General features: G+C 48.6%; 2 protein-coding genes across 2 annotated transcripts in view; one reads left to right on the top strand and one right to left on the bottom strand.

Moving 5' to 3' along the window:
* TRMT6 (tRNA methyltransferase 6 non-catalytic subunit) overlaps window positions 1–11,423 on the bottom strand; it is an 81,835-nt gene extending 70,412 nt beyond the window's left edge. Inside the window, exon 1 of the mRNA XM_075339313.1 lies at window positions 11,165–11,423. Within this exon, the coding sequence (XP_075195428.1) occupies window positions 11,165–11,268 (104 nt within the window). The 5' untranslated portion in view covers window positions 11,269–11,423. The remainder of the gene's footprint in view (window positions 1–11,164) is intronic.
* Window positions 11,424–11,529: 106 nt separating this feature from the next.
* Window positions 11,530–16,810, top strand: part of MCM8 (minichromosome maintenance 8 homologous recombination repair factor) — a 183,726-nt gene continuing 178,445 nt past the window's right edge. Inside the window, 1 exon segment of the mRNA XM_075339312.1 lies at window positions 11,530–11,703. The gene's annotated coding sequence lies outside the window, so the exon portion shown is untranslated.

Raw genomic sequence — 16,810 nt, 5'->3', positions numbered from 1 at the left:
TTAAGTCTTTTACTGTAACCACTCTGTGTGAAACGGGGACGTCCGCTCCCGGTGTTACTGTCTTTGGGAGCTGTGGCCCACGAGAACTGACCCGTGGGATATTAGCAGGCAGTTGCGGAGCGCTATCCCCCTCGTTGGGCTTCCGTCTCGCTCTATCTGGGCCTCCTGTGGGATAAGACTTGAAATCTTGTCCTCGGCTGGTTAATTGGTAAGGGGCTTAAAGCTGCTCCTCGCCCTAGGGTCCAGGCACCCAGACTGTGCACGGCTCCGGACCAGATTCCCGCTGTAGATACCGGCAGGCTACGACCCTGCCCCGGTCCACTTAGGGTCTCCCGCGACCAGATCTCCGTCGCCTGTGGCCCTGTCTACCAACTGCCACCTAGTCCTCTGTCAAGCCGTTCGAAAGCCCAGGAGCTCCAACTCCTGACTACCGTCTGCCTCCACTCCCAACTGTCAACTCTCCTCTCAATTGTCACTGTCCCCTCCCATAACACCTCAAGACCCCTAGGTAGGCATTGCCATCTGCTTCGCCCCGCCCACTGGTGTGTCCCTATTGTCAGGAGAGGTGACAAGGGTTTTGATGGCTGGTATTGTGTACCACGATAGCTGGTATTGTGTACCACCATGGGGATTGTGATGGAGGACCAAAGAAGAGGGACTCCTGCACCTAAAAGAGGGGTGCAGTCATCTGTGACACCCTGATTTTGTCAGAGCATCACACTTGTGTCGTGATTTTGGCAGAAGTGTGTTCTTTGTGTGCTATCCCTGATGGCACACAGAGAACAGGAACGTTTTACTCACCTGTCCCGGGCGCTGCTGTCTGTGGTGCTGCTGTCCCCAACACCGCTGCTGCGTCTGGGTCTGAGGTGCAGTGAATATTCATGAGCATAATGAGCAGGCCCTGAAGCAAGTGACAGCAGCACCAAAGACAGGGGAGTACAAAAAATAATTTTATTTTAAAGACACCTATTTACTACAGTATGTGTCACACAGATCACATCAGTGCTGCAGGAGAAAAAAAGGACATGTCTCCATGCGGAACACATAGACACGCGTGTGCGCCGCACGGAGACACGGTCCTTGTGAAATCACTAATGTGTGCGCAGGTCCATTTATTTTAATGGGTTTGCGTATGTCCGTGTCTCCGGTAAGTATGAAAACTGTCATCATAAGTACCGGAATTACGGACATGTGAGGGGGCCTTAGACACAGGCGCTGAGCCGACTCTTTCACTACCATCACCTGTACTCCAAATGAGTACATTCTGATAATGCAAAAAAAGCAGAAAAAATAAACAGGGCAAAAGACAGAGTTTAGAAGTCCCTAAATGTATATTTATTTATTTATTTATTTTATTTATATTTTTTTACAAAAATGAAGACAAATGCCGTACGTTTGCAAAAATGCTCAAGTTTGCAATAGACGTCCATTATACAATGTGCACGAGTCGCGCTCACCTGAGCTCCTCATTTAGTATCACGCACCAGAGCATGGTAATGATCGCTCATCACTAATCAGCAATAGGCGCCAAAATGCCCCGCAGATCTGTGGGCTCCGGTCCTGACTTGTCAGAAGGAAACAGAAGTACTCCGCTTCCGGTAGAGAGCGCACAAAGAGCGCTGCAATATACCAGCCCGTGTCAGTGCGCAGAAGAGAAAAGTGCTCACCGGTTTGTGAATATCACATTTAAAATTAAGAAGGTATTTTTAATCAATGGGCTGCCGATATTTTGTACAGACACATTTCTGAACCAGACAACCATTAAAAACAAATTCTGTTGTCAGAAGCAATAATATACTTTATCTAAATGAGCCCGATAAGAGGGAAGCACAAAATTATATATGGTACAATACTGCTTAACTGCGCTCTAATAGAAAGGCATGGGATAAAGGAAGATTAATGAGATTACAGGCACAAGAGAAGAGAAAACCTGCGCAATTCAAGGTTTTATGAGGGAAGTGGAAAGTATGAGAAATCAATGAATCAGCTGGAGACATTGGAAACAGACCGTGCCCTAATAATAAAGCTGGAGGTGTCCCTTCTGGGATCCTGCAGGGACATATGCCGTCCTCATCGAGCAGATGTCGTATGGAGGAGGCTGCAGAAAGCACCGCGGCTTCTGGAGGATTACACAATGACATCAGGGATCCAAAATAGTCCAGGCAGAGGTTTCACACAATTCTACGCGGATGGCAAAATAGAAAATGCTTATTTACAGCAATTAACCGTTTACACGAGTCAAATTCTACCTTTCTCCACCTGTTATACAGTCTTTAATGCTACAATTATCTGTAACCCACAATGTCATGTGTTGTGAGACAATCATACAACCCCTTTTATGCTGTTACAGTACTAGCCATTACTATCGCCTGTGGGAGGGCATTCCACAGTCTGACTGCTCTAAAGCTGGGTTCACACATAGCGACAGCGACGTCGCTGTTATGTCACCATTTTCTGTGACGCAACAGCGACCTAGTAAGTCGCTGTTATGATCGCTGCTTAGTTGTCAAACACAGCGACGCAGCAGCGATCATAACGACACTGCAGCACTTGTAAATATCGGGTAAACATTACCCGATATTTACCTTGGTTACCAGCGCACACCGCTTAGCGCTGGCTCCCTGCTCTCCTAGCCAGGGTACACATCGGGTTAATTACACGATGTGTACTCCGGCTCCGGCTACGTGTGCAGGGAGCCAGCGCTAAGCGGTGTGCTTTCACACTGCCAGTGCCGGCTCCCTGCTCACGTAGCTGGAGTACACATCGGGTAATTAACCTGATGTGTACTCTGGCTAGGAGAGCAGGAGCCGGCACTGGCAGCGTGAGAGCGGCGGTGCTAGTAACTAATGTAAATATCGGGTAACCAAGGAAAGGGCTTCTTGGTTACCCGATGTTTACTTTGGTTACAGCTTACCGCAGGCTGCCAGACGCCGGCTCCTGCTCGCTTCAGTTCGTCGCTCTCTCGCTGTCACACACAGCGATGTGTGCTTCACAGCGGGAGAGCGACGAGCAAAAAATGAAGCAGGACATTCAGCAACGACCGGCGACCTCACAGCAGGGGCCAGCTCGTTGCTGGATGTCACACACAGCGACAGCGACGGGATGTCGCTGCTACGTCACAGAAAATGGTGACGTAGCAGCGACGTCGTTGTTGCCATCGCTGTGTGTGACACCACCTTAACTGTAAAGAACCCTTTCCTATTTATCTGCCATAATTACCTTTCCTCAACATGTAATGAGTTGACCCCGGTCCACTGGAAGGAATAAGTAATGTGACAGTCCTTTGTATTGACTAAAGCAAGAAAGGAGTGCACTGCCTAAATAGATAAATAAGGATAAATCAAGGGTGAGACATCATGAAAGCTATCAACAGTAATGGGACAACCGTCTTTCCCTTTTTGGCACAGTGCTTTGTATTGGCCACACATGTATTTATACATATAAATGAGTTCTCCTCTGAGACGTTTTTTTTTTTTTTTTAAGCTAAACAAATCCAATTTTCCCAACCTGTCATCATATAGGCGGCCTTCCATTCCTTGTAGTAGTCTATTTATTGCTTTAACCTGACTACTAGTGATGAGTGAGCACTACCATGTCCGGTACTCATAACCAGCAATCGGACGCTTGGATACGCGCAACTCGAGTACCTGAATATAATGCAACTCAATAGGGGACTCAAGCATTTTTGTGGGAATTCTTCTGCAAATGTTCAAGTTCCCCATTGACATTTTTAAAGGGAACCTGTCAGGTGCAATATGCACCCAGCACCACGAGCAGTTCTGGGTGTATATTGCTAATCCCGGCCTAACTGTCCCTGTATACACTAGCATAGATAAAGAGATATTTAGAAAAAGTATTTCTAAAGATCTTTTACTGTATGCTAATGAGCGAGTGGACTAGTCCCCTGAGCGTTAGTTCCCCTGGCTAGTCGGCTCTATTAGCATGTTACTACGCTCCTGTGAGTGGGCTAATCTACTAATGAATACGCAGCGTCACAGGATGATCTCACTCGCCTCTCGACGCTGGATTTCGGCTCAGTGCGCATGACCCTGGAGTTTGGGTCATGTGCACTGTGAAGCCGGGTGTATGCGTCCTCACTTCAAACTGAAGTAGTGCGCATGACCGAAACTCCGGGGTCAAGCACACTGAGCCGAAATCCAGCGTCGAGAGGCGATGGCAGTGGAGAGGCGAGTGAGATCATTCTGGGACGCTGCGTATTCATTAGCATGTTAGCACACCCACAGAGGCACACAGGGGCGTACTAACATGCTAATGGAGCCGACTAGCCAGGAAAATTAACATCCTTGTGACTAGTCCACTCGCTCATTAGCATACGATATAAGATCTTCAGAAATACTTTTTCTAAAGATCTGTTTATCTATACTAGTGTATACAGTGATTACTAGGAAGGGATTAGCAATATACACCCAGAACTGCTCGTGGTTCTGGGTGCATATTGGACCTGACAGGTTCCCTTTAAAATGTGGAGCCCAAAACTGGATCCCATAGTCAAGATGTGGCCTTAAAAGTGATTTATAGTGGGTATGACGCAGTGAAGGGTATGGTGGTATGCATTCCTCCAAGCATTTTGCACTGGTGAGCAGCAGGGAAGGGGTCAAATCCTTGTCTGGACCTTCTCTGCTAGTCCGGGTTTTTGGGGCAACACTTCAATTGCACAGCTGCAGGATTAGCACAGCATAGACAGCCAGAACTTCTCACCATGGTAGGTGTCTGTGCTGAAAAGCTAAAGCAGGTTCTGTCAGAATGATATACAGTGGAACCTCGCTTAATGAGTAACCCAGTTAGCGAGTATTTTGCTGAACGAGCAAAGCTTTCTGTAAATGTGTAACTCTGTTTACGAGAAAGCTTTGCTGTACGAGCAAAATACTCACCGCACACACTTCCGGTTCTGTACATTCACAGCGCTCTAACCCGGTCTTTCAGTCCACACAAGCACGCACAAACCACACTTAAACAAACACACACTATGCTCATCTTACCTCCCGTTCCCTCGCCGGACTCATGTAACTTGTAGTTTGGCCGTACACGCTGTTTATCGGGTAACCATCCGACCGATGCCGGACCTTCCGCTCCCAGCACGCTGACGTCAAAGGTAGGAGCTGCTTGCCTCCGATTGGCCAGCGCGCTGCCTTTGAGTAGTGGCTGACAGGGGAAGGTCCACCCTCATCGCGAGGCTTGCCGATACACATCCTGTAGCGACGAGGAAGGACCTTCCCCTGTCAGCCGCTACTCAAAGGCAAGCGGCTCCTGCCTTTGACGTCAGCGTGTTGGGAGCGGAAGGTCCGGCATCGGTCGCATGGTTACCCGATACACAGCGTGTACGGGCGAACTACAAGTTCCATGAGGCCGGCGAGGGAACGGAAGGTAATGTGAGCCTAATGTGTGTGTTTGTGCGTGTGTGGAATGGGACATTTAACAGGTTGTGGAAGGAATTGTCTGCATTGCAATGAGTTCCTATGGGAAATCTTGCTTTGCTGAATGAGTAACTTGGTTAACAAGCACAGTCCCAGAACGGATTGTTCTCGTTAACCAAAGTTTCACTGTACCTGAATGGACTGGCACGTCCGGGACCTGTGCTATGCTGTTTGACAAGCTGGACTTTCCTTTGCATACCTGTCTGAAGAGACTGTGCTTTTTCTGTTTGTTACCAGTGTGAATAGAAGCCTGAGTTTTGGGCTGAGAACCTGTGTGTGCCTCTTTACTGCGTCCCAACCAGAGCCGATTCCCTGCATGGGGTAAACCTTCCAAATATAATTTAATCTGGACCACCCAAAAATATCAAATTTAGAGAAAAAGGTCCTACAATCCAGCACCAATAAAGCAAAGTGACTGTGATGGGGAGATAACTATTTTTGTGAAGCCCATGAGAAGCGCTGTCACTGCTACTCCTGAAAGGGATAAGCCATGAAGATCTGACCTGCCGGCGACAACGAGCTCGGATCTATCTTGTGGTGCGGCCGCTGAGGACTAAATCCAGGCAGAGTAGATGGAGGCTGCCTCACCAGACGAGGTTCAGGGTAACCACAGTCTCACCATAAGTGCTGGTCCCATGCTGAGACCGGGATCTGACACTTAAGGAATATGGAATAAGGAATGTGAATATAACACAAATTTTGGCAATATCTCTTTAATCAGATCAATTAACCAACGATAATGTATTCCAAGAGATTCTGAAACTAACCAGGTTTATCTTAGATTACTGTGTGCAGCTGTTCTGACTTTATCTCAGAATTGAATGAAGCAGACCTGGGAGCTGTCCCTGGCTACATCAGGCTCTCAATAGACATTGTGCATTGACTGAGGTGTCAATCACAGCGGGGGTGTACCAGTCTTCTCCCTGTAGTATGAGTAAACAATAGCTCGCACACAGATAAGAGAAACACAGCTGTTTTTTTCTTTTAAAAATACAGAGCATTATGGCCTTTCTTTCTTTTCTTGCTTTTTACACCATCCCTGCCTATAATCTCCAAATAACACTGCAAATTTTAATTTTTGCATCTTTGTTTTTCTGTTCATCCAATGGCCATCTCTTTGCTACTTATTCTTGTAAGTACAGCTGTATGAGGGGCTGTTTTGAATGACGCCATTCATATTATCGTCTAATGTTTTGAAACAAGGCAAAAAAAAACCCCCAAGTAGTGTAAAATGATGAACCATTACAATTCCACCAATATTTTTTGTGTTTAATTTTTTGGCTATGTGCGCACGTTGCGTAATTACATGCAGTTACGCTGCGTTTTGTAGCGCAGCGTAACTGCATGCGTCCTGCGTCCCCTGCACAGTCTATGGAAATTGTGCAGGGGCCGTGCGCACGTGGCGTCTTGGAGCGCAGTGCTTCGGCTGCTGCCCGAAGCGCTGCGTTCTAAGAAGTGACATGTCACTTCTTCCGTGCACTTTGCCGGCAGCTCCTGCTCTGTCTATGGCAGGAGCTGCAGGCAGAGCGCATGGAATCGGCTTTTTTTGTTTTCTCTACGGACATTTTCTGCAGCGATTTGAAGCGCACGTGTGCTCTTCAGATCGCTGCAGAAATTTCTGCAGAGACAGTACGCAACTTGCGCACATAGCCTTACAGTGTCCAATGTGGAGTAGAAATGACTGTTTCCAGCTGAAGTCTGGTCATCAGAAAGGGGGTAGCACTGAGCAGTCACGCGCCCTCTTCAGCGCATTCAGCACGCCCGCTGTCTTGGGGTAATATTTCACTCCGATCTCTCCTTCACTCCACATATTCGATCACTCGCTCATGTCACCTCCAGCTCAAAAACATCTCTAGAATTCATCCTTTTCTTACCGTTGACTCTGCAAAAACTCTTACTGTCGCTCTCATTCATTCTCGCCTGGATTATTGTAATCCTTTATTAATTGGTCTCCCTGTTACTAAACTCTTCCCTCTCCAATCCATTCTGAATTCCGCAGCCAGGATAATTTTCCTCTCCAACTGCTTCACTGACGCCTCTGCTCTGTGCCAGCAATTGAACTGGTGGCCTATCCGCTACAGAATCCAACATAAGTTTATCACTCTAAGGCTGCTTTCACACATCCGGTTTTTGCAGTGCGGCTCAATCCGGCTCAAAAACCTATGTAATGGATGCGGCGAAAAAAACGGATCAGTTGCATAAGTTTTCCATGCGGCCCGTCCATTTTTTGACGAATGCAGCTTGATACTGAGCATGCGCAGTGCAAAAAAACGCATCTGGCGGCCGGATGCAGGTTTTTGTCGCAGGACGCCGCATCCGGCGTCCATGGGCTTGCATTGTAAATCGCGCCGGATCCTGCCGCCGCACCCGGCCGCCGCACAAAAAAAACATGCCAGGCAACGTTCCATCCGGCTGCCACATGGGCTAAATATGCCGCATCCGGCAAAAAACGGACGCAACGCAAGGCCATGCAGCACAATACGGCGCTAATACAAGTCTATGCGGAAAAAACGCAATCGGCGTAAAAAAAAAGGTTTTGTTTTTTCTGCAAAGCGCCGTATTGTGCCACACTGCAAAAACCAGATGTGTGAAAGCAGCCTTACTCACAAAGCTCTCCACGGTTCCGCACCACCCTACATATCCTCCCTCATCCCTGTCTATCATCCCACCTATGCCCTCCGCTCTGCTAATGACCTAAGACTGACATCCTCAACAATTCGAACCTCCCACTCCCGTCTTCAAGATTTCTCACGAGCTGCGCCTATGCTCTGGAACACACTACCAAGAGCGATCCGATTAATTCCCAACATCCACACCTTTAAGCGGGCCCTAAAAACGCATTTCTTTAGACTAGCCTATCACCTCACTGCCCTGATCTAATCTAATCATATTCTGCCCTTCATAAAATTTACTTCCAATGCTTGTCCCTTGTATCTTCTGATTCCATTCCTCTCCATGTACTTTTTTTACACTCTGTACCAGTATAAATTCTGGCCGGCGACCAGTCCACGCAGCTGGTTTTGAATCCCCTATTAAATCGATGGCTGGACCATATATAACAAGCTTTTCTCCCCCCCATTCAGCCTTTGTGCCTCCCCTATTTCTTCATAGACTGTAAGATTACGAGCAGGGCCCTCACTCCTCCTGGTATCTGAATTTTGTTATTTTGTATTGTCTCATATTGTCTGTACATGTCCCGTCTGAATTGTACAGTGCTGCGGCATATGTTGGCGCTATAGAAATAAAAATTATTATTATTCATAGTTTGAGTGGTACGTCAATCAACTGCACAGGGCGTGTGATTGGAGAGCGGCCGGGACTGCTCAGTGCTGAGGGAACAGGACATTTAGAGAATTTTTATTTCTCCTTTTACCAATAAGGGCGATATATGACACAGACTTGATCCAGATGTGAATTACACCCCCAGCCTGCTCTGCCATTACATAAAGGGTTGTCATGGGCTCTGATACTGGGGGCCCAATTGATATCAGATTGGTGGGGGCCCACACACTACACCTTACCGGATCTGCTTCATACACTGTAGCGGCCACTCACCCCCATTCACTTCATTAGGAGCTGATCTGCTGAAGAGGTCTGGCGGTCAGACGTGGATGCTCTGGATAAGTGATACCAGCATGGCTGGAGCTAAGATTAGAGAATACCAGGATTGATATAGAGCAACAGCAGGAGCAAGACCCCGCACAGGCGCTAGTGAGGAGCGGTTGCATGTCTTCTACTAGACCAGAGGTCTCAAAAGATGCGGCTCCTTAGGCACGTGCTCCCTTGATGACTGCGGTCAGTGCAGGGGCCATAGCAGTCATTGCTTTATTTCAGATGAACATTTTACCATCAAGCTCTCTCTGCACTATTCCAATGGCAGCAACTGGCCAATCAGAGGCAAGCAGCTCACACGTATGACGCCACCTGCTTGCATCTGACTGGCCGGCGGCTGCATGACTTCACTCGGTGGCGGCAAAACTTTCATCTGAATTTTAGATGAAGTGCTGACAGTGGCCGTAATCGCTAGTGCCTGCAGGCTGCAAGAAGCAAAGAAGAAGACGACGACGGAACAGAGGACAGGTGAGAAATGTTTTGGTGGGTGTGTGTAGAATGGCACAATAGAGGACCAGGATGGGACACTGCTGTAAGAGGATCTGCATGGGCACTTTACTACAGGATGGGGACAAGGATGGGCACATTACTACAGGATGGGGACAAGGATGGGCACATTACTACAGGATGGGGACAAGGATGGGCACTTTACTACAGGATGGGGACAAGGATGGGCACTTTACTACAGGATGGGGACAAGGATGGGCACTTTACTACAGGATGGGGACAAGGATGGGCACATTACTACAGGATGGGGACAAGGATGGGCACATTACTACAGGATGGGGACAAGGATGGGCACATTACTACAGGATGGGGACAAGGATGGGCACTTTACTACAGGATGGGGACAAGGATGGGCACATTACTACAGGATGGGGACAAGGATGGGCACTTTACTACAGGATGGGGACAAGGATGGGCACTTTACTACAGGATGGGGACAAGGATGGGCACATTACTACAGGATGGGGACAAGGATGGGCACTTTACTACAGGATGGGGACAAGGATGGGCACATTACTACAGGATGGGGACAAGGATGGGCACTTTACTACAGGATGGGGACAAGGATGGGCACTTTACTACAGGATGGGGACAAGGATGGGCACAGTACTACAGGATGGGGACAAGGATGGGCACTTTACTACAGGATGGGGACAAGGATGGGCACTTTACTACAGGATGGGGACAAGGATGGGCACATTACTACAGGATGGGGACAAGGATGGGCACTTTACTACAGGATGGGGACAAGGATGGGCACTTTACTACAGGATGGGGACAAGGATGGGCACATTACTACAGGATGGGGACAAGGATGGGCACTTTACTACAGGATGGGGACAAGGATGGGCACATTACTACAGGATGGGGACAAGGATGGGCACTTTACTACAGGATGGGGACAAGGATGGGCACTTTACTACAGGATGGGGACAAGGATGGGCACTTTACTACAGGATGGGGACAAGGATGGGCACTTTACTACAGGATGGGGACAAGGATGGGCACTTTACTACAGGATGGGGACAAGGATGGGCACATTACTACAGGATGGGGACAAGGATGGGCACTTTACTACAGGATGGGGACAAGGATGGGCACATTACTACAGGATGGGGACAAGGATGGGCACATTACTACAGGATGGGGACAAGGATGGGCACTTTACTACAGGATGGGGACAAGGATGGGCACATTACTACAGGATGGGGACAAGGATGGGCACATTACTACAGGATGGGGACAAGGATGGGCACATTACTAAAAGATGTTGGACAAAATTACTATATGGTGCTAATTGTATAACTATTACTTACAAGAAAGGGATACAATGTAAACAAATAAAGCAAGAATTTATCACCAAATTTTTGTTTTTAAATATTTAAACAAAAAGTGCAGGTTTGTTATAATAAACAAGCAAAAAATGTTCAAAACCAGTGATAAAAAGATGTAGAGAAAAAAATATTGATACCAATAAACATGTCACTTTGTCCTGCAATCACTGCGGCCCCACAGGTTATTCTTTTCTATGTGGCCCATGCAGCCAGGCCAGTATGAGACCCCTGCACAGACAGTGACACGCTGGTATCTGGCAATGCCGCAGCACTCACTTCCGCCTCTGCACTTGCACCGCCTTGAACACGTCCTCCCTCTTCAGCACCACGTAGTCCCCCTCGCAGATGAGCTGGCCGCAGGATGCCGCCGTCTCCGCCATCCGTGCACACAGCAGCGATCCGCCCGCAGAGCCGCACAACCCACGTGTGACACACACAATACTTCCGGGGTCCTCCGAGCCAGGCCTGAGGGATCAAGCACAGACCGCATCGAGCTCACAGCCTTTCCATGGCTGTTGGCTTAAGATAACCGATAGAATCGATCGCTAAAGTAATTTATGACTGAAGTCCGACCCCGCAAATCGAACAAGGGGTAAATTATTGGTCGTACTAATAACAGAGGAAGAAAAATAATAGAGGATTTAGCCAGGGTTGCGTTACTATGGTGACCAAGACAGCTCCCGGAAGTGACGTCACGTGGGCGCTAAACTGAAAGTGGAGAAGCTGAGAGCTCGGTGTACGGAGTGAGGAGGAGAAGCGGCGGGAGACAGATAAGGGCCTGACAGGAGGGAGAACCACAACTCCCAGCAGGCAGGGTAGGGCTTGTAGTTTTGCAAAAGTCATAATATAAAATAAATTGACATTGCGCTGAATAGTGTAGGGGGAAGGGCGGCGTCAGGCACACACTGCTCCTATGTGAGCCCCGCCATAATGTGCGTCCCGGGCATTGTCCAAGACTAGAGAAGCAGCGCCTCCCCTGACCGCAGGCTGTGTCTGGTATTACAGCTCACTGCCATAAGTGACTGGAGCTGCGGTGTAATCCCACACACACCCTGCACACAGGGGAGGCGCTGTCTGTAAGGCTAGTTTCACACTTGCGTTGAACGGCATCCGTTGCATTGCGTTGTGTGACGGATGCATTGCATATAATGGCACAGCGGATGCAACGGATCATACAAAACAACCGAAAGCGGTTTTTTTTTTTCTTCTTTACAGTTTTACCGGCAGCAGACTATGGTGAATGATCAGCTGATCACCCAGCGGCCGGGCGCTAAGCTGAGCGCTCTCACATGCCGGCTGCTAAGCTGAGCGCTCTCAAAAGCCGGCTGCTAAGCTGAGCGCTCTCACATGCCGGCGGCCGGGCGCTCAGGTGAACGCTCTCACATGCCGGCTGCTAAGCTGAGCGCTCTCAAAAGCCGGCTGCTAAGCTGAGCGCTCTCAAAAGCCGGCTGCCGGGCGCTCAGGTGAACGCTCTCACATGCCGGTGGCCGGGAGGTCAGCTGAACGCTCTCACATGCCGGCGGCTGGGCGCTCTGCTGATCACTCTCAATAGCCGGCAGCCGGGTGCTCAGCTGAGCGTTCGGCCACCGAGAAACAAAATAAAGTTTCTGTGATTTAAAATAAAAAAAAAAAAAAAAATGAGCATGCGCAGTGAAAAATAAAGGTTTCCACCTCTCAAAAAAAGTTACATGCTGCGTTCCTTCCGCCCGACGCAGCGTCAAAATAACGATGCTGCGTCGTCCAGCAGATGCAACGCTGACACTTGCGTTACAGTGCGTCGTCCATACAAGTCTATGGAGAATAGTGCAGTGCGTTAACGGACTGCGCTATTCTCCATAGTAACGGACTGCGCTGAACGCAAGTGTGAAAGTACCCTAAGAAGCCGCCATGTATTCCAGCTCTGGGTGAGAAGGGGTGTGCAGCATCTTCTCCCCCTGATGTGCTGTAGGGGAAGGAGCTGAGCCGGACGTGCGTACAGAGGCCAGGGTGCCCTATAAGCGCACACTACATCTTTTTCTGAGTATCTTGAATGCATCTTTTTTTTCCTGCGGCCCAAAAACCGCATGATGTTCTTCCGTTTTTTTAAAGGAGAAAAAAAATATGATAGGATAATTAATAGATATAAAAAATAGAAAGAAATAACAATATCTCGATAAATGGAGCGATAGCTAGCTTGGTCAGCTGTTTTTTTTTTCTTTTAATTATTTTTTGGTACAAAAATGATGTGGGATCCCCCATATTTCATTTCCAGCACAGGAACAGCAGCAGCTGCAACCCTCAGCTGTCTGCTGTACTTTGGCTGGTTATGAAAAATAGAGGACATCCCATGCTTTTTTTTTTCTTCTTCAAATAAAGGGGGTGTTACACGCAGCGATATCGCTGAAGCACCCGCCCCCGTCGTTTGTGCGTCACGGGCAAATCGCACAAAATCGTTAGGAGCCGTCAGACATACTTACCTGCATAGCGACGTCGCTGTTGCTGGCAAACCGCCTCCTTTCTAAGGGGGCGGTCCGTGCGGCGTCACTAAGCGGACGCCCAATAGAAGTGGAGGGGCGGAGATGGGCGGCCGGAACATCCCGCCCACCTCCTTCCTTCCTGATTGCCAGTGGCCGCAGGTAAGCTGTAGTTAGTCGTTCTCGAGGTGTCACACGTAGCGATGTGTGCTGCCTCGGGAATGATGAACAACCTGCGTCCTCAACAATCAACGATTTTTTAAAAAGGAACGACGTTTCAGCGATGGATGATTTGGTGAGTATTTTCCATCGTTAACGGTCGTTCCTTGCTGTCACACGCAACGACGATGCTAACGATGCCGGATATGCGGCACGGAATCCGTGACCCCGGCGATATATCGTTAGATACATCGCTGCGTGTGACGGGGCCTTAAAAGACATACGGCCCCTCAGGGGCTAATATTATTAGGGTAGAAACAGCCATGGTTATTTGGCCATTTCCTGCCTAACAGCAGACTGCAGCCAGCCCAGGAGTGGTGCACCATTAGATTCGCCAATTCTGGCGCTGGACACAGCTCTTCTTGTTGACCTGGTGCGGTGGCAATAAGGAGTTAATAGCAGCCCACAGCTGCCACTAAGGCCTGTTTCACACGTCAGTGAAAAACACATGTTTTTCACTGACGTGTAAAAAGCACATATGTCCCTCTGTGTGCCATGATTCACGGCACATGTGGGTTGTCCATGTGCAATCTGTTATCCGTCCTCCGTGCTCCATGATTGCACATGGAGATAAGTCACCTGTCCCCGCTCCTGCTGTCTGTGGTGCTGAACTCTCTGGCTCTGCTGTGTTTCCGCCCCTGCTGCAGCTACTTCCAGGTTGGCTGTGGCTGCATACATGAATATGCAGCTAGTAATTAGCCAGCTCTGAAGCAGCAGCATGCAGAGGTCGGAGACAAGCAGCGCTGGAGAAGGTGAGTTTAAGGCCGGTTTCAGACGTCTGTGTTTAATCAGGTACCGGTCACACGTGTGACATCCGTGTTTGCATACATGTGACCGGTACCGAAGAAAACACCTGTCTGTGAAATAAAAAGATTTTCCATATTTACCTGCTGCCTCCTGCTCCTGACCCTGCCGCTCATTATATTCATCGATTATTCACCGCACTCAGGACCTTGAAGCCGGGGCATCGCAGCAACAGCACCGCAGGGACAGGTGAGTATTCTGGAAGCACAGTGACATCCAGGAGGTCATTGGAGTTCCCAATAAACTCTGATGACATCCTGATGACACCCGCGTTACAGCTTCACGGGTTCATCAGAGTTCATTGGGAACTGTGATGAGTCCCTGATGCTGTCCCCGCGATGATCCGGCTTCCGGGTTCTCACCACACACCCACACCCCCACCCACACTTATACATTGAGCATATACACATATGTATACACACATACCAGACACACATGGATGCACCGAGCACATACACACACACAGCGCACATACATGTATACACTGAACACACACACACACACACACTCTGCTGTACACTCACCCAGCGATGTGGTCCCCGGCACTGAAGTCCCCAGTGCTGCTCCTGCTTCCAGCTCCACAAGACACTGAATATTCAGTGAGTATAATGAGCGGGGGTCAAGAGCGGGAGGCAGCATCGCTAAATACAGGTAAATATAGAAAATCTTTTTATTAAAAATACCCGTGTTTTCTCCGGTACATGTCACACTGATGTTACACGGATCACATCAGTGTGCGATCCGTGTGACACCCGTGCTACCGGTGAAAAAACGGACATGTCTCCGTGTGTGCGTGCGGGGTCACGAGGGGTCACACAGTCCGTGTGAAAACACAGACGTGTGATTAACAGCAAATAATAACATGGGTACGTGTGGCATCCGGTTTAAAAGCAGATATCACACGTACTTGAAATACGGACGTCTGAAACCAGAAAAACACAGACATTGAAAATAAAAAAATATTACAAAGGGAATCTGTCAGGTCTCATATGCATTCTTAGCTATAAGCAATGTGTTGTGTGGCCTAGTAACCCCTTCCTTAAGAACGTTTTATTACTTACGTATTCCCTATGTCAGTCATGGCGAACCTTTTACAGGCCGAGTGCCCAAACTGTAGCCCAAAACCCAATTTTTTTTCTGAAGTGCCAACCAATCCTATCATGTAAATAATTGATTGTAACCTTACCTTTGCCGTCTTCTCTTCAGCCGGGGGCATCACGCTCATGCATGCTTACCACACATTGAAGCTGAGCCCTTTCCAGACACAGCAGTTGGATTGATCTTTCTGGAAAAAATTGCAGCATATTAGACAGAGATTTTAGCCTGGAATGCAATCAGATGTCACCCTGTAATCCACATCTACATTTCAAAGTGTGAACATCCTGAAATCACATAAAGACGTACGAGTTGCTCCCCTCCCCTTTCATTGTGTAGTTGTGTCCCCCCTTCCTGGCCACTTCCTGGTAAACATGTCCCCGATCCTGATACATATTTCCTACATTCTTGTATATTTGTCCCCATCATGGCCCCATCCTGGTAAATGTACCCCATCCCAGCATATTCCCCATCCTGGTAAATATACCTCATCCTGGTAAATGTCCTCCATCCTGGTAAATGTACCCCATTCTGGCATGTTCCCCCATGCTGGTAAATGTACCCCATCCTGACATATTGCCCATCATTGTAAATGTTCCCCCATCCCGGCATGTACCCCATTCCTGGTAAACATCCTCCATCCTGGTAAATGTTCCCAATCCTGGTTAATTTATCCCCATCCAGGTAAATGTACCCCCATCCAGGTAAATGTCCCCCTTCCTAGCATGTACCCCTTCCTGGTAAATGTACCCTATCGTGGCATGTTTTCCCCATCCTGGCATGCATGTTTCCTCCATCCTGGCATGTATGTTTTCCTCCATCCTGGCATGCATGTTTCCTCCATCCTGGCATGCATGTTTCCTCCATCCTGGCATGCATGTTTCCTCCATCCTGGCATGCATGTTTCCTCCATCCTGGCATGCATGTTTCCTCCATCCTGGCATGTATGTTTCCCCATCCTGGCATGCATGTTTCCTCCATCCTGGCATGCATGTTTCCTCCATCCTGGCATGCATGTTTCCTCCATCCTGGCATGCATGTTTCCTCCATCCTGGCATGTATGTTTCCCCATCCTGGCATGTATGTTTCCCCATCCTGGCATGTATGTTTCCCCATCCTGGCATGCATGTTTCCTCCATCCTGGCATGCATGTTTCCTCCATCCTGGCATGCATGTTTCCTCCATCCTGGCATGCATGTTTCCCCATCCTGGCATGTATGTTTCCTCCATCCTGGCATGCATGTTTCCTCCATCCTGGCATGCATGTTTCCCCATCCTGGCATGCATGTTTCCCCATCCTGGCATGCATGTTTCCCCATCCTGGCATGCATGTTTCCCCATCCTGGCATGC

Source organism: Anomaloglossus baeobatrachus, chromosome 3 (assembly GCF_048569485.1).
Source record: "Anomaloglossus baeobatrachus isolate aAnoBae1 chromosome 3, aAnoBae1.hap1, whole genome shotgun sequence".
In the NCBI taxonomy this organism is placed as follows: domain Eukaryota; kingdom Metazoa; phylum Chordata; class Amphibia; order Anura; family Aromobatidae; genus Anomaloglossus; species Anomaloglossus baeobatrachus.
The sequence above is the reverse complement of the archived record's forward strand: the minus strand, read 5'-3'. Positions and strand labels throughout refer to the sequence as shown.